General features: G+C 40.3%; 1 protein-coding gene across 4 annotated transcripts; it reads right to left on the reverse strand.

Moving 5' to 3' along the window:
* eif2ak2 (eukaryotic translation initiation factor 2-alpha kinase 2) lies at window positions 1-24,539 on the reverse strand. Of its 4 annotated transcripts, XM_079842181.1 has the most exons (20): window positions 24,181-24,483; window positions 23,909-24,038; window positions 23,070-23,136; window positions 18,342-18,484; window positions 18,069-18,204; window positions 17,938-17,990; window positions 15,536-15,691; window positions 15,331-15,463; window positions 13,345-13,385; window positions 13,152-13,266; window positions 13,005-13,039; window positions 12,874-12,925; window positions 11,285-11,361; window positions 11,049-11,168; window positions 7,000-7,119; window positions 6,603-6,807; window positions 3,473-3,616; window positions 1,803-1,904; window positions 1,638-1,700; window positions 110-1,504 (listed from the first exon to the last, which is right to left on the reverse strand). In XM_079842181.1, the coding sequence occupies exons 3-20, from the start codon at window positions 23,124-23,126 to the stop codon at window positions 1,379-1,381; spliced, it is 1,878 nt and encodes a 625-aa protein (XP_079698307.1). In that variant the 5' UTR covers window positions 23,127-23,136; window positions 23,909-24,038; window positions 24,181-24,483; the 3' UTR covers window positions 110-1,378. The 4 variants fall into 4 exon arrangements, with proteins under 4 accessions (XP_079698306.1, XP_079698307.1, XP_079698308.1 ...); XM_079842180.1 differs by lacking the exon at window positions 23,070-23,136 and having other exon boundaries at window positions 1-1,504; window positions 24,181-24,539; XM_079842182.1 differs by lacking the exons at window positions 1,638-1,700; window positions 1,803-1,904; window positions 23,070-23,136 and having other exon boundaries at window positions 119-705; window positions 3,578-3,616; window positions 24,181-24,537.

The following is a 24,539-nucleotide window of genomic DNA, read 5'->3' on the forward strand; positions in this document are numbered from 1 at the left end:
AATCTGATCATATTTTTGATCAGCTGTCAACTTCATTTTGACACACATGAATGAGTAGACATTTAATTTGATCTTTAGGATTCTTACTTACAATGACAGCCTGGCAATTGAAGTGTTTATACACTGAAACCGACTTTTATTTTCATGAGAACATCCCAACAATATCAGATTCACAAACACATGAGACTGGGGGAAAAAATACTGCCTCAAATGTACTGTTTCCCACATGAGATATGATTCTATAACCTGTAGATAAGATTAAAAGCCCAGAATATTATGCGTTACAGACACACTAAGACAATAACAAAAGCTGACGGACTCAACTTCTGTTCCAAAGGTAATTCATTATGAACCAGCAATGTCAAGATAATTCATGTAAACACACAGAATGAATCACAGCAATACAAGAGCATGATTAGAAATGAGTTTTAGACCTAATGTAAATGACACCATTTGTACTTTTTCACCCTTAAGTTTTTCATTCTTTTGTGGGACACAATGATATTCTGCTAAAAAAAAAAAAACATGAGGATGAGTAAATGACAACATTTAAATTTTTAAAAATGTAGTTGCTTTATAGATTGAATTGCACACTTGTCCGTCTTAATCAAAAGCATTTTTTGTAAGTTGCACTTTAGAAGCTTTTGCTTCGCCTTTAAAGGAACACTCCACTTTTTTTGAGAAAAGGCTAATTTTCCGTCTCCCCTAGAGTTAAATAGTTGAGTTTTACTGTTTTCAAATCCCTTCAGCCGATCTCCGGGTCTGGCGGTAGCACTTTTAGCATAGCTTAGCATAGATCATTGAATCTGATTAGACCGTTAGCATCCTGCTCAAAAATGACCAAAGAGTTTCGATATTTTTCCTATTTAAAACTTGACTCTTCTGTAGTCACATTGTGTGTACGAAGACCAACGGAAAATGAAAAGTTGTGATCTTCTAGTCCGATATGGCTAGGAACTATACTCTCATTCCTGCGTAATAATCAAGGAACTTTGAGCCGTACCATGAGTGCATCGGCGCAATGATATTATACAGCGCCTGAAAATAGTCCCCAGCGCTCCCTGTATAAGCCAAGTAAAGCAGGTTGTCACGTTAGTTATGCTGTCAAGTTTTAAAAAGGAAAAATCAAAACTCTTTGGTCATTTTTGAGCGAAATGCTAACGGTCTAATCTGATTCAATGATCTATGCTAAGCTATGCTAAAAGTGCTCCCGCCAGACCCGGAGATCGGCTGAATGGAGTCGAAAGCGGTAAAACTCAACCGTTTAACTCTAGGGGAGACGGAAAATGAGCCTATTTTCAAAAATAGTGGCGTGTTCCTTTAAATGTTACAGTATAAGCAACTGCTATTGTTATAGAGGCATAAAGAAGAGATCTCCTCAGAAGGTCTTGATGTCTTTATCGGTCTTCAGGACTGTGGCGTTTTGATCCAGCTCTCTGATCAGATCTGAGGCGTCTGGTCTGTCTTCAGGCCTGGGACTCAACATTCGCTCTATGAGCTTGTGCTACATAACGCAGCCGTGAAGAATGAGATGACATGTTAGATAATGCTCGTCTTTGAGTAAGAAGCAGGCATTGATAACTTCATCATGTACAACCAAAGAAAAGGCATGCTCAACTTCAGGAAATTACACTTACCTCAAAGCTAAATTTCTGGGAGAACATTGGTGGAAAAACCCTACTTCGTACATCATTCCAGATCTAAAAAACAAAACATGCAATTACTTATAACAAATCAGATATAGTTCAAGATGAATGCACAGATTGTATTATTATATAAAAGGAGTAAAAGATGAATCAAACCTTTTTCTTTTCATGGGCTGTGCTGATATTATAGATGAGCTCAAAGTATATGAGACCCAGAGCATATATATCCACCTTCCTGTCATAGGATGTTTGAGTCGCCTAAATATTCAGTTCATAACAATAAAAATGTCAGCACAAAAAGTGTTTAAACACTGTATGGATTGATATAATCAAGATTAAAGGTAGGGTAAGTGGTATTTCAAAACTGCTTTATAATGGTGCGTTCACACCGGACGCGAATGACGCGAGTGATTTTCATGTTAAGTCAATGCAAAGACGCGAATAGACATTCTGCGGCACGATTCGCGCGAATGAGGCAGCGTGAAATGAGCGAATTGCCCGAGTTGAAAAATCTGAACTTTGGCCGATATTCGCGCCGCGTTAACCAATCAGGAGCTTGCTCTAGTAGTGACAACAATGAGGAGAAAATCTGTATATTAATATCTGGTTCAGACAATATGATTATCACTGTGATAACATTAAATGACATGAAACACAACACAGTCTCTTTTTGTTAAATGCAAGTTTATGTATGATCAATAATACAAAAGTAGAAGTAAAAGGTATAATAAGCTATACATGAAATAAAGCAAACAATTCAGTCAAACATTCAAAGTCAGTGCTAGTCGGCTACAACTGTAACGTAAAGTTAAATAGCCTAAAAATAAAAAAGTAATGAAACTTCACTTTGCCCTCAGCCTAAATGATTTGCCAAGGAACAAATTATAGATCCATGAGACCAAAGATCGGCCGTTAGATCTACACAAGACGAATTATAGCTGGAGACGCCACAGAGACATCAGAGCCAGCGGCAGACGGTAGAAGGACTGGCCGAGGAAAGGCTGATCTCGCCGGGGTTAATGAGCGCTGCTGATCCACTGGAGCTCACAACTCCACACACACCAGATCACATGTTCAAATAGGCGCTCTCTTTATAAATAAACCACAGATTTGAGCTTTAAACCACTACATTATCGCCTGAAAAAGTCTTAAAACTACGTTTTGTCACACATTAACAGTAGATTTTAACAAAAAAGACGTGTAAACACTATCCATGTCTGCCATTTCTCAACGAGACGAGCCGCTCGCAGAAGCCCCGCCCATGACGCGAATTCACGTCTGTTGTGAAGTGAATGTCACGCGCGAATAAAGCGAGTAAACTCAAAATGTTCAAGCGTCCAACTTCGCGCGAATAGTGCAAATTATTTGCGTCATTTGTGTCCGTTGTGAATGCCACATAAGAGTACCAAAACAAACTGATAGCCAATCAGCAGTAAGGGGCGTGTCTATTAATGACGGGGAGAAGAGAGCGCTCAGTGCACGTCATTATTCAAAAGACACAACACAGGACGGACATTAGCTGAGCGACGACAGAAAGAGAGAGATGGCAGATAAAAAACACGTGGAAGATGTGTGTGGAACAAAAGAAGGCTTACGATCAGCTTTCCAGCGCTGGAGAGAACTGGGTTACATATGTGTGAGGCGGAGCTATCAAAATAGAGTTTGTTTTGGTGATTTGATATTAACATCGGTCACCAGAAAGCACTTACCCCACCTTTAATTCAAGATCGACTCTACTTTCTAAATGCACATTCCTGTGCATGATTCATCAGTGAACACTTCAATAGTTTGTATGAGTTGGCATTAATGCACGCCTCTTGACTCGCCTGCTCCGGGCTCATGTAACTACGAGTTCCTGTCCTTTCGGTCCGCTCCAGCAGTTGCTCATCATTGTCATTTTCTGCTGCAGTCACGAGGCCGAAGTCTCCAACCTTCACTCCTCCATCACTGCTGAACATTATGTTTAGAGGCTGAAACAAAGAAACAGAGCTGGGAATTTATTTTCACTTCAAACCAGGGTTATCGTCAATGAATTTTTTGTGTTCCTTAAATAAATATTAACTGAAATTAACCTTATAACTATGTTATAGACATTAAAAAAAAGAAAAGAAACGCACACAACAAAATGACTAAACTTCAAAATTAAAACAGAAAACATTTACAATGTAAATAAAAACTATAATAGTTCATTAATAATACTAATAATTACCTCCTAAATTGAAAATGACACGCATGAATATGTGGACGGGGCTAAAGAGGCAATGATATAGAAGTGGGCGTTGCTATTCTTCTCTGTCTTTCATCGCACTATGATGCAATAATCTGTTTTGGGAGTTTGGTTTTCCGTCAGTTGTGGTCAGAATTATTGGAGCCCCTGGTAAATATGACCAAAGATGATGGTAAAAATAAATCTGCATTGTTTATCCTTTTGATCTTTGATTAAATAAATAAAATAAATAGCAAACATCTAACCTTTCATTCATAACCTTTTCAAACATTAGCCTCTTTTTCCTATTTGTAGTGGAGATGAGTGGTACCCGGTGGGGTCTTCTGCTGTTGTAGCCCATCCGCCTCAAGGTTGTGTGTGTTGTGGCTTCACAAATGCTTTGCTGCAGACCTCGGTTGTAACGAGTGGTTATTTCAGTCAAAGTTGCTCTTCTATCAGCTTGAATCAGTCGGCCCATTCTCCTCTGACCTCTAGCATCAACAAGGCATTTTCTCCCACAGGACTGCCGCATACTGGATGCTTTTCCCTTTTCACACCATTCTTTGTAAACCCTAGAAATGGTTGTGCGTGAAAATCCCAGTAACTGAGCAGATTGTGAAATACTCAGACCGGCCCGTCTGGCACCAACAACCATGCCACGCTCAAAATTGCTTAAATCACCTTTCTTTCCCATTCCGACATTCAGTGTGGAGTTCAGGAGATTGTCTTGACCAGGACCACACCCCTAAATGCATTGAAGCAACTGCCATGTGATTGGTTGATTAGATAATTGCATTAATGAGAAATTGAACAGGTGTTCCTAATAATCCTTTAGGTGAGTGTAGTTATGATGAGCAGCAAAAGTTTGTTGAGCTTCACAAAATAAGAAAACAGCTAAAGCATTGAAAGCCCCCATTTCCAGCATCAGGGCAATAATTAAGAAGTTCAATCAACTAAAGATGTTCTGAATCTGACGTGTGTGTGTGTGTGTGTGTGTGTGTGTGTATCGTCCTAATGCACGAGAGGAGGAGCGTTTGAGTGGACAAAGACTCTCACAGATGGAGAAGTGCAGAGAGTAGTTGAGTCTTGGGATCAGAAAACCTAAAAAAGGTTTCATGAAAAATCCTCCTCGCTCATCCAGAAACAAACTCCAGCATATTCAGTGTCAGACACGACTGGAGCTTCAGACAGGACCTGGTTCTGTGGTCAGGATGACACTAAAACAAGAGCTTTTTTGGCAGCAAACCGTTTAAAGGGTTAGTTCACCCAAAAATGAAAATTCTGTCATTAATTACTCACCCTCATGTCGTTGGACAGCCGTCAGACCTCCGTTCATCTTCAGACACAAATGAAGATATTTTAGTGTAAAGCTGATGCTGAGAAAGGCTTCAGACAGGCCTCCATTGGCATTCAGTACATTTACACTCTCAAGACCCATAAAAGGCACTTAAAACGTTGTTACAAAGTCCATCTCACCACAGTGACTCTACAATAATTTTACGATGCGACGACGACAGTTTTTGTGCGCAAAAAAAAATCAAAATAACACCTTTAACCAACTTGTTATTGTCTTCTGTGTGTGCCTCCACGACGCATGCGCGAGAATATGACGTAGCGGCAGCGTTCGGGAATCCATGAAATACACACTTTAGCCCGATTTGAGCACTTCGCCGAGACCTAAAGCACGATCAATGTAGAATTCAACAGCTTAGACACGCGCGTCTTCCTCTGCTCGTAAACAAATCTCTTCTGGGTCATGTGTCCGAGCGCCGGATCTGCGTCATATTCTCGCGCATGTGTCGTGGAGGCACACACGGAAGACAAGAACAAGCTGGATAAAGGTGTTATTTAGATTTTTTTTTGCGCACAAAAACTATTGTCATTGCATCGAAAAAATTTTGTAGAGCCACTGTGGTGAGATGGACTTTGTAACGACGTCTTAAGTGTCTTTTATGGGTCTTGAGAGTGTAAATGTACTGAATGCCAATGGAGGCCTGTCTGAAGCCTTTCTCAGCATCAGCTTTCAACTAAAATACCTGTCATTGGTCTGACAGGTGTCGAACGACATGATGGTGAGTAATTAATGACAGAATTTTCATTTTTGGGTGAACTAACCCTTTAAGGCCAATAAAACAGCAAATATTCTGTGAGAAGTGGATGTGTCTGCGCATGTGTGAGAAACAGTCTCTCGTGCAAATGGAGAAATTAGTCGTCTTTCGCCGCTGACTGCGATTCAAAGGCTTAAAAGTACTTTTTTTTACACCGCAATGCATCCAAACGAAAAGTTTTTGTCACCACGCAGCACAGTAACCTCATGTCTGTTGATGTCTTTCACTGTGACTCTGCCCGATCGCAAGACGTATCACAATAATGCCGAAAAACTGTGAATTTTGCCACCCTGGCTAATAATTATCCAATGTTGTTTTGGAGAAAAAACATTTCTTTCATAAATGTGATTTACCCCCCACTTTCAATTCTTTTACTTCAATGAAAGGTTCGATTTTTGCAATTTTTTTGAATGAAAGATAAAAAGGATAAACAATGCAGATTTATTTTTTCCGCCATCTTTACCAGAGGTGCCAATAGTTCTGACCACAACTGTAACAAGGACGTTTTGAGTTCTTAAACTTACAGGATATTTTTATACTACAATGACCTCTTATAAGTCAAAAGATAATTTGAATTCATGACCACTTTAATGACCCCTGGTGTCCGAGCCTGATGTTAGCTCATTTTAGCGAGGTGCTCACCTTCAGGTCTCTGTGGATCAAGTCTCTAGAGTGAACATACTCCACTGCCGTCAGAACCTGCCTGCTGATCTTTGCCGCCTCCGCTCTTCTCTCCGGGAAAACTTCGTTTGAAGAGTTCCTTTTATTAATCCATGCATAAAGTGTGTCTCCCTCACAAAGCTCCATCTGAATGTAGAGGAACTCTGTCCCCGAGCCACTGCCAGAACTAAAGCCAATAGATACATGGATTTTCAGCAGAATGAATTTTCAAAAAAGTCCAATACAAGTATACATGTTAGTAGAAAAACAGGGACTGCATGACTATTCAACTATAAGTGTCTGTGTCGAGTAGTCATGAAACACTTTTAGTCAGGCAGGCCCTTGTTTGTTTTAGAGCGAGTTGTGTTTGCTGAATTACTCTGAGATGGTCTCTGAAGAATCGTGTCTGTATGCCGTCTCCTCTTCCCAAGTTGTGTAGTAGCGGACGATGTTGGCATGATTAAAATCAGCTAAAGCACGAACCTCACGAAGAGCTTTTCTGTGGAGATACAGAAGATATCATGACATTGTTGCAGTACAATAGACGCAGCCAATCAAATTAGGTTAAAGCAGAACTAGGTAGTTTTTGCTCTCGGGGTCCCCCTACAGTCGGGAAACAGTATTGTCCTCTACTACTGTCGTAAACTCTGTCATTCTACATCAGAGGATGCATCGCACGTGCATTTATTGACATGACAACCATGATAGCCCTGAACACTGCAGGAGTTCACATGCAGGAGTTCTGCTTGTGTCGCGTGTGAAATGTCTTCATCCCAGGTACAGTGGCATATGTTTCAGCATGTCATATGAATATCATTTCATGGGTTTTATTTTTTTTTCAAACGCTAAATGATCGCGATGCTCACGTTTACAAGCCAGCGTCATTATAGTAGCCTAGTCTATTGGTTCCCTATTACAGAATCTATGATACTTAAATTCAATGTTTGAGTGGTAGGTAATGACCATATATCGTCAATATTATAATATCAAGCTACCATAGATGAATCTGCAAATTTGAAAAAAATCGATTTGCATTATAGCTTGAGGCAAGACAAATAAACAAATATCACAGACATGTTAGGTATCCTAAACTATGATTTTGTACGTCTTGCGTATTTACTTGCAAGAATGTAGCCCCTCCTCCTTCAGCTCACGCCAACGAGCAAACGCTGGCCAATGTTGATCCTCCTGCCTTTAATCCCATCACTTTCTCGTTTCCTCTCTTTGCTTTCCTCCGACAAAACCTTTGCTTTCTTATTTTTCTGTGCTGCTTCGGCCATGACTTTAACATTCGGCAAACAAATGATAGTTGGGCTCGCACATCCGAATTTAAGGAAGTGGGGGTGGAAGTGACATATATGCCGTAAAGCAGTTGAATTTTGTAGTTCTTTTTGTTCTCGGGTTACTACCCGAAACCCGAAGTTTAAAAGTACGATTAAAAACAATACAGACCTCGTCAGGCTATGGCAGACGTGTCATTCAACCTATTGTAAGTCGATGTATCATCACAAGAGTCTTGAAAATATATTATAAAGGTTGAAAAGTTACCTAGTGCTGCTTTAAAGGGGACCACGTATGCCCCTTTTCACAAGATATAATCTCTTGTGTCCGCAGAATGTGTCTGTGAAATTTCAGCTCAAAATACCCCACATATCATGTATTATAGCATGTCAAATTTGCCCCTATTTGGGTGGGAGCAAAAACACGCTTTTTTTTGTGTGTGTCCCTTTAAATGCAAATGAGCTGCTGCTCCCCACCCCCTTTCCAGAAGAGGGAGGAGCTTCGGATACTCCAGCAACAACAAAACTGGAGAATGTCACTCAGCCAAAATGTCAGAAATTGTCAGTAACTGTGTTCAGCCTAAAGGCCTGTTCACACCGGGATGATTTTCGCACGCGTTTATCGCCGACGTTTAACGCCTCGGGACTAAACAATGGGCGCCAATGTGAGTGTTCACACCGACGCGCAAAACGGCAGGCGTAAAAGCGTCATTTTTAAAAAAACGCCTCGGGTTCGTTTTTTTATTTTGACGCGGCGCGTAAAAAACTGTCCGACCAATGAGATCGGCGCTTTTGTTCACGTGGCTGGAGCTGCTGAAGTGACAGTAAAACACGACTTGGTGGCGCTCAAGCACAAAACAGTCTTGCCGAGCACACATTGATACGACGAAGAAGTAGTAAGTAGACAAAGAAGAAGATGAACTGCTAATGCTGCTTGCCAGTTAGCAAAAAGTGTGTGAATGGTTTTGTCCATACACATAATATATCTGTGGTTTTGGCAAGCACGTAAATACTGTCTCTCTTCTCCTTCTGTGTGACAAGCGAGTGTCAGAGGCTTAAAGTGCCGCAGCACCATCTTGTGTACCGGGAGCGCATCGACTGAATGTGCACGTTCACTCGGCGCAGCGCCAGTGAAAATCGCTTGGGTGTGAACACTCAAGACGCGCCGAAAAACGGCACGAAAAACGCTGCCGATAAGCGCGCGCGATATTCGTCCCGGTGTGTACAGGCCTTAACATGTCGGTTTTGTGCAACTTCTCTGTAAATCCAGCGTTGAACTGACCCTTGTTTGTGAAACAGTCTGGCGTAAAATTATTTGCGCAAATATATAACATTTTAAAGGGGACATATTATGCAAAATTAACTTTTACAAGGTGTTTGAACACAGATGTGTGTCCACAGTGTGTGTAAACAACCAGTCTATAATGGTAATAATTTATAATCCCCATTAATCATTATCAATCTCTCATATTTTCATATTTCCCTCTTCTCCACTGTAAGAGTAGGGAAGCCCCGCCCATGACTGTTGATGATTGGTTCTTTCAGCATAGACACCCCCCTGAATGAGAAGCACTCACTGTATCAGCGCTCGAGTATTACAATGTCTGCGCCAAAAAACATTATAAATGTTCTGTTGTTGGATATTCCAACCATAGACTGTAAAAAAATATGGACGTAGTGTCCGTGACGTCACCCATAGGATTCTGAAGAGCAGTTTTAAAGCGTAAAGTTGGGTCGAGCTGGCCGTCGCCATCTTGTCAGCGCGTCATCGCGATAGAAAATGGGCAAAGAGGCGGGATGTGGGCGGAGCTGAGGTGACACGATGACTATCAGACAGCAGATAAACGGCAATCCACCTGTCACTCAAAGTGGCCACGCCCTTAATTATGCAGGACTTTAATCTTTATATAATGTAAACGAATTAGTAATAAATAAATTCACCCCCCTCACAGTCGTCATGAAGGGCAAAATTAGCCGTATAGACCAAAAGCACAATGTGTCCCAGACTGTAAACATGTGTTCTTCTGCTGTAAAGTTGGGCATTTTAACATGAGCTCAATGAGATTCTGCTCCATCTGGAGTCTGTCTCTAGTGGCCAGTCCATGAACTGCAGTTTAAGTCACTTCAGTATTGGCTGCAAGAGAAACTGCGGGAGGTTGCCACTTGGTACCAATGAATACACGAGTCTCCATAGACTCCCGGCATCTGAATTTAATTTTGTAAGGAACTGTACTGAAGAATGTCTGTAAAATGTCATATATTTGCACAAATCATAGTAACGCTGGATTTGCGAAGAAGTTGTTTCTGAAGGACTGGTCAATACCAAAGCTTCGTGCTCTCACTTCATATCCAGAACGAGTGAGGATGGCACTTCATATTCTGTGAATGTTTGCAGATTTCCTTTCTGAATGAGCTGAATGCTGTGCGGCTGATATGGCTAAAGTTAGCATCGTCTCTGACTGTATTCACAGAGACTAGAGCTGTGTCGTTAGTTTTATCCCCAAAACGCTCACCGTCTGCGTAATTCATAAACACACATTACATGTAACTAAAGTTACATAAAAGTATACACTAACCATTCAGTCTAAAAGTGTCCACAACTGGTTATTTCTGACATTTTGGCTGAGTGAGATTGGCCTGTTTTGTTGTTGATGCCGTATCTGAAGCTCATGTAAAGGATGCGCAGCAGCTCATTTGCATTTAAAGGGACACACACAAAAACGGTGCATTTTTGCTCACACTCAAATAGGGGCAAATTTGACAAGCTATAATACATGATCTGTGTGGTATTTTGAGCTGAAACTTCACAGACACATTCTGGACACACCAGAGATTTATATCACATCTAGTGAAAAGGGGCATAATATGTCCCCATTTAACGACTTTCATCTGCACATTTCCTTCATAGATGAAATTCAACAATGATGTCCTCAGTGGCTCAGATGCCGGGAGTCTATGGAGACTCTTATGTTCGTTGGTATAACCAATAACAGAACATTTGTAATGTTTTTTTGCCGCAGACATTGTATATAATTTCTGACTGCTGCGGCTCACTCAGGGCGGGATCTATGCTAATAGGGCAGATCGTCACCAGTCAATTTTGCATAATAGGTCGCCTTTAAGATGACAAACATTTTAATTTACTTACTCTCGACTCTTCACTATCTTCACAGCATAATATTTGTTCTCCAGCTTTTTTCTTGCCTTGAAAACTCGGCCGAAGCCACCTTTGCCAAGCGGATTTATTGAGTCAAAGTCTTTTAAAAACCTACAGAGATAAAAACAAAAACAAATTACAGTTTCAAAACTATTTTCAAAAGCTTTGCTGATTGACACAGCATTTGTACTAAAATGCAGAGTTAAAAATTAAAACAGATTATTTGCCTTGACTTTGTAGCTTGGTTTGAAGGTTGATCTCCAGATGACTTTGTCAGATTGTGTGCATTCTTGTTAGGAATATTCTGAGAAAATTATAGGAAGAGGAAAATATAAGAAACAATTAAATAAAAGAAAAAAGACACTTTTCTTACATATGGAGATACATTGAAACTGGATTCATAAAAACTAAGTAAACATTTTTCAAAACAAAATTTAATTTCCCTTTTTTTTGTTAAATCACTTTTTTTGTTTAATCTAGAGATCACAATTCTGAATAGACAACTAAACAAACAAAATAACATGTAATTTACTACTGACAAAACATTAATTAATTCATTTTTGTTGAGTGAATGATTCAATGACTCACTCAAAGTCTTCACTTGTTTCATCACTGGATGAATCAGTGCTTTTGAACGAATCTTGTGTGAATGATTCAATGACTCACTCATAAAGTCTTCACTTGTTTCATTACTGGATGAATCAGTGTTTTTGAACGAATCTCGTGTGAATGATTCAATGACTCACTCATAAAGTCTTCACTTGTTTCATCACTGGATGAATCAGTGCTTTTGAACGAATCTTGTGTGAATGATTCAATGACTCACTCATAAAGTCTTCACTTGTTTCATCACTGGATGAATCAGTGTTTTTGAACGAATCTCTTGAGTGAATGATTCAATGACTCACTCATAAAGTCTTCACTTGTTTCATTACTGGATGAATCAGTGTTTTTGAACGAATCTCGTGTGAATGATTCAATGACTCACTCATAAAGTCTTCACTTGTTTCATCACTTGATGAATCAGTGTTTTTGAACGAATCTCTTGAGTGAATGATTCAATGACTCACTCATAAAGACTTCACTTGTTTCATTACTGGATGAATCAGCGTTTTTGAACAAATCTCTTGAGTGAATGATTCAATGACTCACTCATAAAGACTTCATTTGTTTCATCAGTGTTTTTGAACGAATCTCTTGAGTGAATGATTCAATTACTCACTCATAAAGACTTCACTTGTTTCATTAATGGATGAATCAATGTTTTGAACAAATCTCTTAAATGAATGATTCAATGACTCACTCATTAAGACTTCACTAGTTTCATTACTGGATGAATCAGCGTTTTTTAATGAATCTCTTGAGTGAATGATTCAATGACTCACTCATAAAGACTTCACTTGTTTCATCACTGGATGAATCAGTGTTTCTGATAGAATCTCTTGAATGAATGATTCAATGACTCACTCATAAAGACTTCACTTGTTTCATCACTGGATGAATCAATGTTTTGAACAAATCTCTTGAATGAATGATTCATCGACAAATACATTGTCATACATACCGGTCAAGGGTTTAATAGCTATCATTTAGGAATGCGATCACGTGTATTTGCAATTTTTTTTACGATTAATCGTGCAGCTCTATCATATAATAAAGCAGAACCTCATATGTATTTTGCTTCCCAAAACACTCCACATTTTTTCATTGTTAGTCTTTATTTTTTAATTCTTAACAGAAAATGTAACTTTTTTCACAGATGGCTTAATTTTGTTTACATTTAATGTCACATAATGTTATTAAATGTTTCCAATACCTCTTTACCCTGAGCGTGGTTGATCGGTGAAAGAAGAAAAGTTGGTGCTAATCTAAAAGAAAAAGTGTATAGTGTTATTTTATTTTATTGATGATAAAAAAATGTATGTGAAATTAACTGTAAAATCTTACTTTATTTTCGGCTTCACATCCAGTGGGCTCACAGACTGTAATACAGTTTGTATTGCATAAATTCAGATATAAAATGTTAAAATACAATCGTATAGCCTCTAATAAGTCAAAAAATAAAATGCTGCCAATGACGTAGACTGGACTTACGGGACTTATGGCCATAGGAGAACTGACAGCAGATGAGTCTTTGAACACGATGAAATCACTTGTGCTGGGAGTTTCAGTCGAGCCGTTTGATGGGAGTCGAACATCCTCGGATTTACTATGAACAGATAAACGTGCATCTTTATATCATATATTATATGCACAACGTAATGTTGTTTCGTTCATTTAAACTCACGATGTCTCTGGGGTTTGTGAAGAGGTGTCATCTTCAGAACTCTGTTAATCAGAAACATGTGCATTAGTCAACACTAACATCGAGACCAGAGCCGTTGAAAAACAGAGTTACGACACTCCCATAGACTTCCACAGGAACTGAGCAATGCAGAAGTAAAGCGTGTCACGGAGCGACCAATAGTTCCAGCACTGAACCCCATTCATTTCAGTGCATCTCAAGCACACTCGCTGGCAAACTGATGAAATTACAGCATATTTTGAGATTTTATGGCAATAGTTGACCTCTCAGGAATATTAATAAAATTGGTATTTTATGAAGCGCGTTATAGTTCATGTTTATTGTTATATAATAGACCCAGTTAGTTAAAGAGTGACGAGAATAGTTTTTGTGCGCAAAAAAACCCTAAATAACGACTTATATAGTGATGACCGATTTCAAAACACGGCCTCATGAAGCTTCGAAGCGTTATGAATCAGTGAGTCGATTCAGCAGTTTGGCGGTTTGACACGCGATCCGAATCATGAATCGACTCACTGATTCATAACGCTTCGAAGCTTCATGATGGCGTGTTTTGAAATCGGTCATCACTATATAAGTCGTTATTTAGGGTTTTTTTGTGCACAAAAACTATTCTCGTCACTCCATCAAGTTATTGTAGAACCACTGTAGTAAGATGGACTTTGTAACGACGTCTTTAGTGCCTTTTAAGGGTCTTGAGAGTGAACCGTGCCATTGTGCCAATGGAGGCCTTTCAGAGCCATCAGATTTACACTAAAATATCTTCATTTGTGTCTGAAGATGAACGGAGGTCTGACGGGTGTCGAACGACATGAGGGGAAGTAATTAATGACAGAATTTTCATTTTTGGGTGAACTAACCCTTTAACGTGAGCAGCACTATATCCAGATGCTATCGTCATATTTCAACAGTTTTCAGTCTCTCTGAGATCTTTCTGTCGAATGCGTTTCTATGAAGTAGCCCATTCAAGGAATAACGTATAGTGGCCTGGATAAAAAGAGCTGAATTAAATTGGTTGCCCTGTTTTTTTTAAACACTATTTAAAACGTATTTATTGGGTTAAATTCTGTATATGCTAGAATCATTCATTTTTATTCACCGGTTATGCTTATGTGAGTATCATAAAATAACATTCGGACGTTAACAACATTTAAATTATAAAATAAATGACCACTATAACCAGTAGATGGCAGAAGAGGAACACTTATCGGCTCATTAGCCATTATTTCTCTTTTTTTTAATGAATTTTTATAGATCATCAAATCACTATTATAACATTCAAATATCTATTTGTGTTACTGTATTTGTACGGAAGTGTTAAATACATAGGGTAATTGTAGGGAAAAATCACAGTCTCATGTAAAACAAAAACTTCTGACTAAACTACAAAATAAATCTTTATTTGAATCATGTCTGTGATTTGTTTGTGATGATGAGAGGATTTGTAGATAATGGGAAGATTCGTGTCAAATGTAAACTTGCACTAAAATTCTTTCAGCGTTTTGTATAAAACTTGTTTTAATCGATATGGATTCTCATTCCTGGTAAATTAAACACATGACCGGTCATTATTTTCAACAGAAATGCCGTTGATAGGCTACAACACTCAACGCTGTTAAATCATGCACTCACATGACCCAAATAAAATAACCAGATCACTCCAAAAAAAAAAACATTAACGTTATCTCTTCTTTATCTCTCCCCAGAATAAAATGCTACTGTAAAGTCTAGTCAAAGTCAATGCACACGTGTTAATATTTACCAGAAATTGCAGCAAATATAGTGAAACTGCCGTCTGTCCTGCTTAATCCTATTCACACAGATTGACAGCGCAGAGTTGTTTGGAACTATTGAGAGCTCTATGAACCACGTGACGAGATTGCGGCGAGATCAAAAAGTGTCGCAATTCTCTTTTTCTATGGCTCTGATCTAGACTACACACACAGCTGTTATAATGAAGGGTCCTGCCTGTGTGGTCCAGCCAGACTGATCGCAAATTTCACTCCAAGCGTGCTGAGCAGCTCGTTGCTTCGCCTCTTTTGCGTTCTTCCCTTGCCCTTCAGGATATTCCTTCCCGTCTATGACAACTTTATACACAAACCTGAAGAAGCAAATGTTAGTTTTACTTTTTGACTCGAACACATCTGAAATGTGCCGCTTGCGCGAGACTTACTCTGGGTTGTGAGGAGGGCCTCTTCTCTCCACTAATTTAAAATCATGCACACGCTTATTTTTCTGGCAGTAGTCATTGAGATGTGCGATGTAGTTGTCAGGCATGAAGCTTCGGGAATCATCAGCAATACTCAAATTCAGACGGTCCAGGCTGGGGCTTCAATAAAGGACAAGATGTCAAAATAAACAGATCATCATGTGCAAAATATAGTAAAAGAGCCTATTAAAGGATTGGTTCACTTCCTGAGCATTTACGCATCCCCATCTCATCCAAGGTGTTCATGTCTTTCTTTCTTCAGTGGAAAAGTAATGACGTTTTTTGAGGAAAACATTCCAGGATTTTTCTCCACATAATGGACTTCAATGGGAACCAACGGTTGAAGGTCCAAATCAATGCAGTTTCAAAGGAAGGGCTTCAGAGGCTCTGCACGATCCCAGATGAGGAATAGGGTCTGATCTAGACAAAACTGCATTGATTTGGACCTTCAACCGTTGGTTCCCATTGAAGTCCATTATGTGGAGAAAAATCCTGGAGTGTTTTCTTCAAAAAACGTCATTTCTGAAGAAAGAAAGACATGAATGCGGGTGAGTAAAATATCAGGAAAGTGTCATTTTGAAGTGAACTCATCCTTTAAATCAGTGATTCCCAACTGGGGGAAATGCATATATCATTTAGTAGAAGCTCATCAAATGAGATAAATTGCAACATGACCAGGTTGCGTGAGATGCACTCATCCTCAAAAACCACCAAAACTACACAAGGTCAAATCAAATATGTTATCTAGACTGGGCTTGTATTGAAAATGGATTCTCTTGCAGTGAGGATAAATGTGGATTATGTCAAACATAATGTGATTTGAGCAGTGAATTATTGGCTTTTTTTAAATAGGACCTATTATGCTCTTTTTTAAAACTCTTGATTGTGTTATTGGCAGAGGTGGACAGTAACTAAGTACATTTACTTGAGACATTTACTTTTTTTGCAGACAGCCTATCAGTAATCACTCTTGTAGGATCACATGAAGTTCAATGATTTCCAAGTATTTTTTGAACACTAATCAATTGATGGCAAAATAGAAGGCGGCAGTTCCCAGATGCAGTGCGCGCATCCATGGCCATACTTAAAAGTTAAAATTCAGAAGAGCAGACGTGGATAAGTCTGAAAGTGCACAGAAAGCTGCCTCTCAGACGCCAGACCACAAGTACTGAACTTTAGTCTATTGAATCTACTCAAATCTTATTATAGTCAATTAAAACTAGACTAAAACTAAACAATTCAGATGCCTAAAATGTTCTAGTCAAAAGACTGACTAAAACTAAATCCAAATTTGCTGTCAAAATTAACACTGGTATGAAATAGGGTTGGTCAAATGATTTTTATAGATTTACCCGCCAAGTTGCCATAGCCTTGTGGATAGAGCGCTAACACATAGGTAACGTTCCACAATAATGTTAGTTAGCATGCAAAAGCGTAGTTGGGCTAATGTTAACTAAAGTACTTTCTGAAATATGTTTTTACATAATCCTGTCAAATAAACACAATGTAGAAACCTTTCTTTTCTAGTATGATTTTGACTTTGATAAGAGCTATGTAACTTTTAAGCAAGTATTTAAATGAGTTCAAGATATGCTAGCATGTCAGATGGAGCATGACTGGCTTAAACCACCATGATGGAACAGCGTGCATTCATACAACAATGCAACGATCATAAAATAATGTGTTTACTTTTACTTTTGATACTTAAGTACTTTTAAAAGCAAGTACTTCTGTACTTTTACTTAAGTAAAAATCTATCTTTACAACTTTTACTTGTAATGGAGTAATATTTAACCAATAGTACTTTTACTTTTACTCAAGTAATGGAGTTGTGTACTTTGTCCACCTCTGGTTATTGGGCTCTACTAGAATAAGCATTGCATTAGCTCTTCCTAGTCTGTTAGTAACGCTCTGTTTAGTTCCTGTCTCTATGAAGCCCCTCCTTCTGAAATGCACACTGTGGTCTGATTGGTCGGATGGAGCAGTGTATTGTGATTGGTGTTTGGGAAATGCTACACCTCTTACCTTAACACACTACTAAATAACTCTACCAGGCCCGCCCCCTTTATTCTGCATATTAATTATTTAAATGAGGAATATTGTGACGTGTTGGTTCCCGGAAGAAAACTCAAGACTACAATGGAGGGCGTTTCAGGGAGTTCAGAAACACTGACACTCATTTTTCATGCTTAAACAGCAACTATAACAAAGTTGAACATGTAAAGAAGCATAATAGGTCCTCTTAAAGATAAACAATTTCAGTTTGTGGTGGGTCATTTGTATCGAACTCGACGTCTGATGTAGGGTCCTGAAGTAAGACCAGTTGAGAAGCGCTGATAAAAATCATGTTGTTGTTGATTATTTACCTACAAGCTGCAACCTCTGACCTCTGTGATCTATTGCTGTTCTCTTCTAAGACCTTAAATGCAAAATTAGACGTCAAACAGAACTCATAAATGAGCTTTTAGACAGTCCAAGTAGATAGATGTTGTGTTACCTCTGTATTTGTGGTTTTGTACAGCTCTTCATAAACGCGCAATGCTGCCGCCTCTTTGGCTTCCTTCTTATTTTTTCCATAAGCCTCCGGAAACTCTCTATCCCCGCAAACATACTTACACACAAAAGTACACAATCTGCAAAAGAGATATGAGAGAAGACTGGAATCAAGTATTTGTGTCTAGGAGCTGGAATTCATCCGGCACATTTTCCAGCTGGACGCTGTGAATCAGAAGATCAAGCATGTGTGTGAGGAAATGTATTGAACACTCACTGAGTTGGGTTTCCTGGATCCGTCCTGGTCTCACGGGCCTCGAATACTAACTTGCTCTTCTGTGAATGTTCATTGAGCCAAATTGAGTACGTCCGCAGAGATAAATTCATGTTGTTGGAAGTGTTTTGAACAGATGATGTTGTCTGTGGTTAAAGACATACACATTCATTTCTCAACACTGATACAGAATTTATTTCTTAAATATAACATGCATGTATTATATTTAAGAAAAATGTGTTATATTTATATAGAATATAAGTTATTTAAATATTTATACAGTTTATACATGCATATATGTCTTTAAAATATACACATGCATGAGTGTGTATTTACATTATAATTAGACACAGTACACACACACACACACACATTTATGATGTAAACAAACTTTTATTTTGGATGTGATTAATCGATTTGGCAGCCCTAATATACGGTATATTGCTCATCGCATTAATGCTTTTTTACTAAATATTATTGTGTTTTACAAAATAATGTGAATACATATTATTATATACATAAACTATATACGGATTTACAGTAGTTGTACCTAAAATTAACTTGCAAAGCGTATCATAGATAGATAGACAGATAGACAGACAGACAGACAGACAGACAGACAGACAGACAGACAGACAGACAGACAGACAGACAGACAGACAGACAGACAGACAGACAGATAGATAGATAGATAGATAGATAGATAGATAGATAGATAGATAGATAGATAGATAGATAGATAGATAGGTAGTTAGTTAGACAGACAGACAGACAGACAGACAGACAGACAGACAGATAGGTAGTTAGACAGACAGACAGACAGACAGACAGATAGGTAGTTAGACAGACAGACAGACAGACAGACAGACAGACAGATAGGTAGTTAGACAGACAGATGGACAGACAGACAGACAGACAGACAGATAGGTAGTTAGACAGACAGATGGACAGACAGACATATAGATATCCATACATCCATAGATGGATGGATGGATGGATGGATGGATGGATGGATGGACAGACAGAAAGATGGACAGACAGATAGACATACAGACAGATAGTTAGACAGACAGACAGACAGACAGACAGATAGGTAGTTAGACAGACAGATGGACAGATAGACAGACAGACAAACAGATAGATAGTTAGACAGACAGACATATTAGATTAGATTAGATTCAACTTTATTGTCATTACACAAGTACAAGTACAAGGCAACGAAATGCAGTTTAGGTCTAACCAGAAGTGCAATAGCAGCAAGTGCAGGATATACAATGGATGCGTAAGTGCAGGACATGGATATGTACTGAATATGTATAAATATGTATAAATAGAGAGACGTTATTACTATAAACAGATCTGAATTTACAGGTGAATATGTACAGTGAATAAATATACAGATGGCTATTACTATAAAAAGAATTTACAGGTGAATATGTACTATGAATACAATATACAGATGGCTATTACTATAATCAGAATTTTACAGATAGAGGTATACAATAATATGTTAGGCTAATATGAGGAATAGCAGTGGATTAGGGTAGTGCAATAAATTATGGACAGAGCTATCCGGAAAAAAAAGTGTAAAGTGCAGTGGAAAGTGGTTGCATATTACATTTAGAAGTACAGTGCAAAAATGCAAATGTAAACATTGGTACTATAAATACAGTCAGCAGTGCAAATGAGCATAATCCAGTTAAGATATGGCAGTGTAAGATGCATATGTAAACAGTTGTTACTGTGATAAACAGTCGGTAGTGCAAATAACAAAGTGAAGGTGGATGTGAGGTAGGAGAGTTATCAGTATATGAGGGAAGTGGATCAGCGGGGGTTGGAGTTCAGTAAGGAGACAGCTCTGGGGAAAAAACTGTTCTTTAGTCTGCTGGTCCTGGTCCGGTGGATCCTGAAACGCCTGCCGGAGGGCAGGAGAGAAAACAGTCTGTGGGCTGGGTGAGAGGAGTCCTTGAGGATGCTGCGAGCTCGATGCAGACAGCGTTTCCTCTGGATGTGCTCGATGGCAGGCAGTGGAGTCCCTGTGATGCGCTGGGCAGTTTTCACCACCCGCTGCAGTGCCTTGCGCTCCGCAACAGAGCAGCTCCCATACCACACTGCCACACAGTTGGTCAGGATGCTTTCTATTGCGCAGCGGTAGAAGTTCACCAGGATAGCCGAGGAGAGCTGATTCTTCCTCAGTGTCCTCAGGAAGAAGAGGCGCTGGTGAGCCTTCTTGACCAGGCTGGAGGTGTTGGTCGTCCACGACATGTCCGCCGAGATGTGGATCCCCAGGAACTTGAAACTGGAGACACGCTCAACAGCCATTCCATTGATGTGGATGGTGTCGTGTGTGCCTCTTGACTCCTTCCTGAAGTCCACGATGAGCTCCTTCGTTTTGGTGGTGTTGAGGAGCAGGTTATTATCAGCGCACCATGTGGCCAGGTGCTGGATCTCTTCCCTGTAGGCAGTCTCATCGTTGTTGCTGATGAGACCGATCACCGTTGTGTCGTCCGCAAACTTGACGATAGAATTAGATCCATACACAGGCTTGCAGTCGGCGGTGAAGAGGGAGTAGAGAAACGGGCTTAGCACACAGCCCTGTGGTACACCAGTGTTAAGAGTGATGGATGTGGAGCAGGTGGATCCTGAACGAACATTCTGGGGTCTGTCAGTTAGGAAGTCCAAAATCCAGTTACACATTGAAGTGTTGATGCCCAGGTCTCCAAGTTTAGCTATTAACTTGGATGGGATGACAGTGTTGAATGCTGAGCTGAAGTCAACAAACAGCATGCGTGCATACGTGTTCTTATGGTCCAGATGGGTGAGCACAGAGTGCAGTGCCATGGAAACGGCATCCTCTGTGCTCCTATTGCTGCGGTAGGCAAACTGGTGTGAGTCCAATGTGGATGGTATAGAGTCTTTTAGGTGTTCCAGGACCAGCCGCTCAAAGCACTTCATAACGATGGGTGTGAGTGCTACAGGGCGGTAGTCATTAGGGCACCTCGGGTTAGAGTGTTTCGGCACTGGCACAATGGAAGTGCGTTTAAAGCATGTCGGTACAGCTGCTTGGGCAAGAGACAGGTTGAAAATGTCTGTAAAAACCCCAGCGAGCTGCTCCGCACATGCCCTGAGAACACGTCCAGGGATGTTGTCTGGTCCAGCAGCCTTGTGTGCGCTGATCCGGCTCAGTGCCTTGCAGACATCTGTGGAGGAGAGTGTGATTGGTGGGTGGTCAGCTGAGGGTTTGAGCTTGGTGGCAGTTTCTCTGTTGTCTCTTTCAAAACGAGCATAAAAGTAATTTAGCTCGTTCAGGAAGTTGACATCAGTGGCTGCGGGGGTGGAGTGGGGGGGTTTGTAGTCACTGATGGCCTGGATGCCCTGCCACATGCGTCGAGGGTCAGAGTTGGAAAAGTGACCCTCTATCTTTAGCTTGTAGCAGTGCTTGGCCTTTTTGATGCCCCTCTTCAGGTTTGCCCTGGACGTACTGTAGGCTTGTGCATCACCTGATTTGAAGGCAGTATTGCGTGACTTCAGCAGGAGTCGCACTTCCCTGTTCATCCATGGCTTCTGATTAGGGTATGTGGTGATCTGTTTCTGGGTTGTAACACTGTCGATGGTGGTATTGATATGATCCAATACAGAGGAAGTGAATGAGTCAATGTCCGTGTGAGCGCCACTGGTGGCTTGAGAAGCAAACATACTCCAGTCTGTGTTTAGAAACCTTTCCTGGAGTGTGGAGTCTGCCCCCGCAGGCCACACCTTGATGGTCTTTACTGATGGCTTCACACGGTTGATGAGGGGTGAATATTTGGGTGATAGAAACAAAGAGAGGTGGTCTGACTGTCCCAGGTGGGGGAGGGGTGTCGCAACGTAAGCTCCAGCCATGTTTGTATATACATGGTCTAAGGTTTTGTTTCCTCTGGTGTGGCAGGAAACATGCTGGTGAAACTTGGGTAGCACTGACTTTAGGTTTGAATGATTAAAGTCACCTGCAACAATAAACGCAGCTTCCGGGTGATCAGTCTGTTGTTTACTGATGGCTGCGTGAAGTTCTTTCATAGCAAGCTTGGCATCAGCATCCGGGGGAATATAGGCTGCAGTGATAATAGTGGAGGTGAACTCCCGCGGTAGATAAAACGGTCTACATTTAACCATGAGAAACTCCAGGTTAGCTGAACAATGACTCCCAACAATAGCAGAGTTTGTGCACCAAGCTTTGTTAATATAAATGCACAATCCACCCCCTCTGCTCTTCCCGGAGCCATCTAGTGTTCTATCCGCCCGGAGTGTGTGGCGTCCCGCTAGCTCAATAGCGGTGTCCGGTATTCCGCTGTTTAACCAGGTTTCAGTGAAGATTAGGACGTTACAGTTCAAAAGTTTCTTACTGTGTGTAATGCTGAGTCGAATCTCCTCCATTTTGTTCACTAGCGATCGTACATTGGCAAGGAAAATGCTGGGTAAAGAGAGCCGGTAAGGAGTTAGCCTTAGCTTAGCTCTTAGACCTCCACGCTTACCCCGTCTTTGTTTACGATCACAGCGCCGCCTTCTAGCACTTCCGCCCGGCCGGGCAGAGCGCATCGCCTCGGGCGTCCTAGCGATCTCAGGAAGGAGTTGAAGATTGTCCATAAAACTGTCGGAAATTCGCAAACCAATATCCAAAAGCTCACAGCGGGTGTACGATGTAAAAGCACAACTGTTCTGTACGAACAGACCCGAGATGAACAAGAAAAATACCGCAAAATTGCAGAATCTGGAGAGACGCTGAGCCTCGCGATCTACTCGCGCCGCCATCTTGGTCAATCTGGACAGATATCAATATAGACAGACATAGTTAGTTAGACAGACAGACAGACAGATAGATAGATAGATAGATAGATAGATAGATAGATAGACAGACAGACAGACAGACAGACAGACAGACAGACAGACAGACAGACAGACAGACAGATAGATAGATAGATAGATAGATAGATAGATAGGTAGTTAGACAGACAGACAGACAGACAGACAGGTAGTTAGACAGACAGACAGACAGACAGACAGATAGGTAGTTAGACAGACAGACAGACAGACAGACAGATAGGTAGTTAGACAGACAGATGGACAGACAGACAGACAGACAGATAGGTAGTTAGACAGACAGATGGACAGACAGACATATAGATATCCATACATCCATAGATGGATGGATGGATGGATGGATGGATGGATGGATGGATGGATGGATGGATGGATGGATGGATGGATGGATGGATGGATGGATGGATGGACAGACAGAAAGATGGACAGACAGATAGACATACAGACAGATAGTTAGACAGACAGACAGACAGACAGACAGATAGGTAGTTAGACAGACAGATGGACAGATAGACAGACAGACAAACAGATAGATAGTTAGACAGACAGACATATAGACAGACATAGTTAGACAGACAGACAGACAGACAGACAGACAGACAGACAGATAGATAGATAGATAGATAGATAGATAGATAGATAGATAGATAGATAGATAGATAGATAGATAGATAGATAGATAGATAGATAGATAGATAGATATTTTTACTTACAGACTCAGTATTTTGAGTGCTCTTTAAGCCATCGAGGGCGTGTTTGGCTGCACTTTGCTTCGCCTCCTTCTTGGATTTCCCAGTGCCATCAGGAAACCGTTGCCCGTTCACAATAACCCTCATAGTGAAGCTGATAATGACAACATTTGATTCAAAACAAATGAATAATAGTTTCATAGTCATTGACACTGTATCATCTGCACAAACAGCACATAACCCGTTCGGTAAACGTCAACTGTATGTATTTGACTGAATAAATGACATTTCCATACGTTTTATTGTGGCTCGGTCCCTCTGTGGGTCCCACCTCATACTCCACGGTGCACTGGCTCCTCTGCTGGTACTCGTTTAGCTGGGAAATAAAACTCCCTGACGGAGACTCCATTACAGATAAAAATAACTCAATCCGCGGTGGCACAACTACAACTTTCCCTGGATCAGCACGTGAACGCCATATCTTCACCGGACGACCTCAAAAAGTCTCGTTACCGTGAATTCATATCAGGTTTACACGGTAAAAAATGCCAGGTCGCACTGACATTCACCACAGCTCACAACAATAACTTTCATTTCTCGGTATCATTTAGATCGATTAGGTTTCGATTTCCGGATTTGCACGTCATGGCCACAC

The sequence above is a fragment of the Gobio gobio genome (assembly GCF_949357685.1).
Source record: "Gobio gobio genome assembly, chromosome: 18".
Taxonomy (NCBI): domain Eukaryota; kingdom Metazoa; phylum Chordata; class Actinopteri; order Cypriniformes; family Gobionidae; genus Gobio; species Gobio gobio.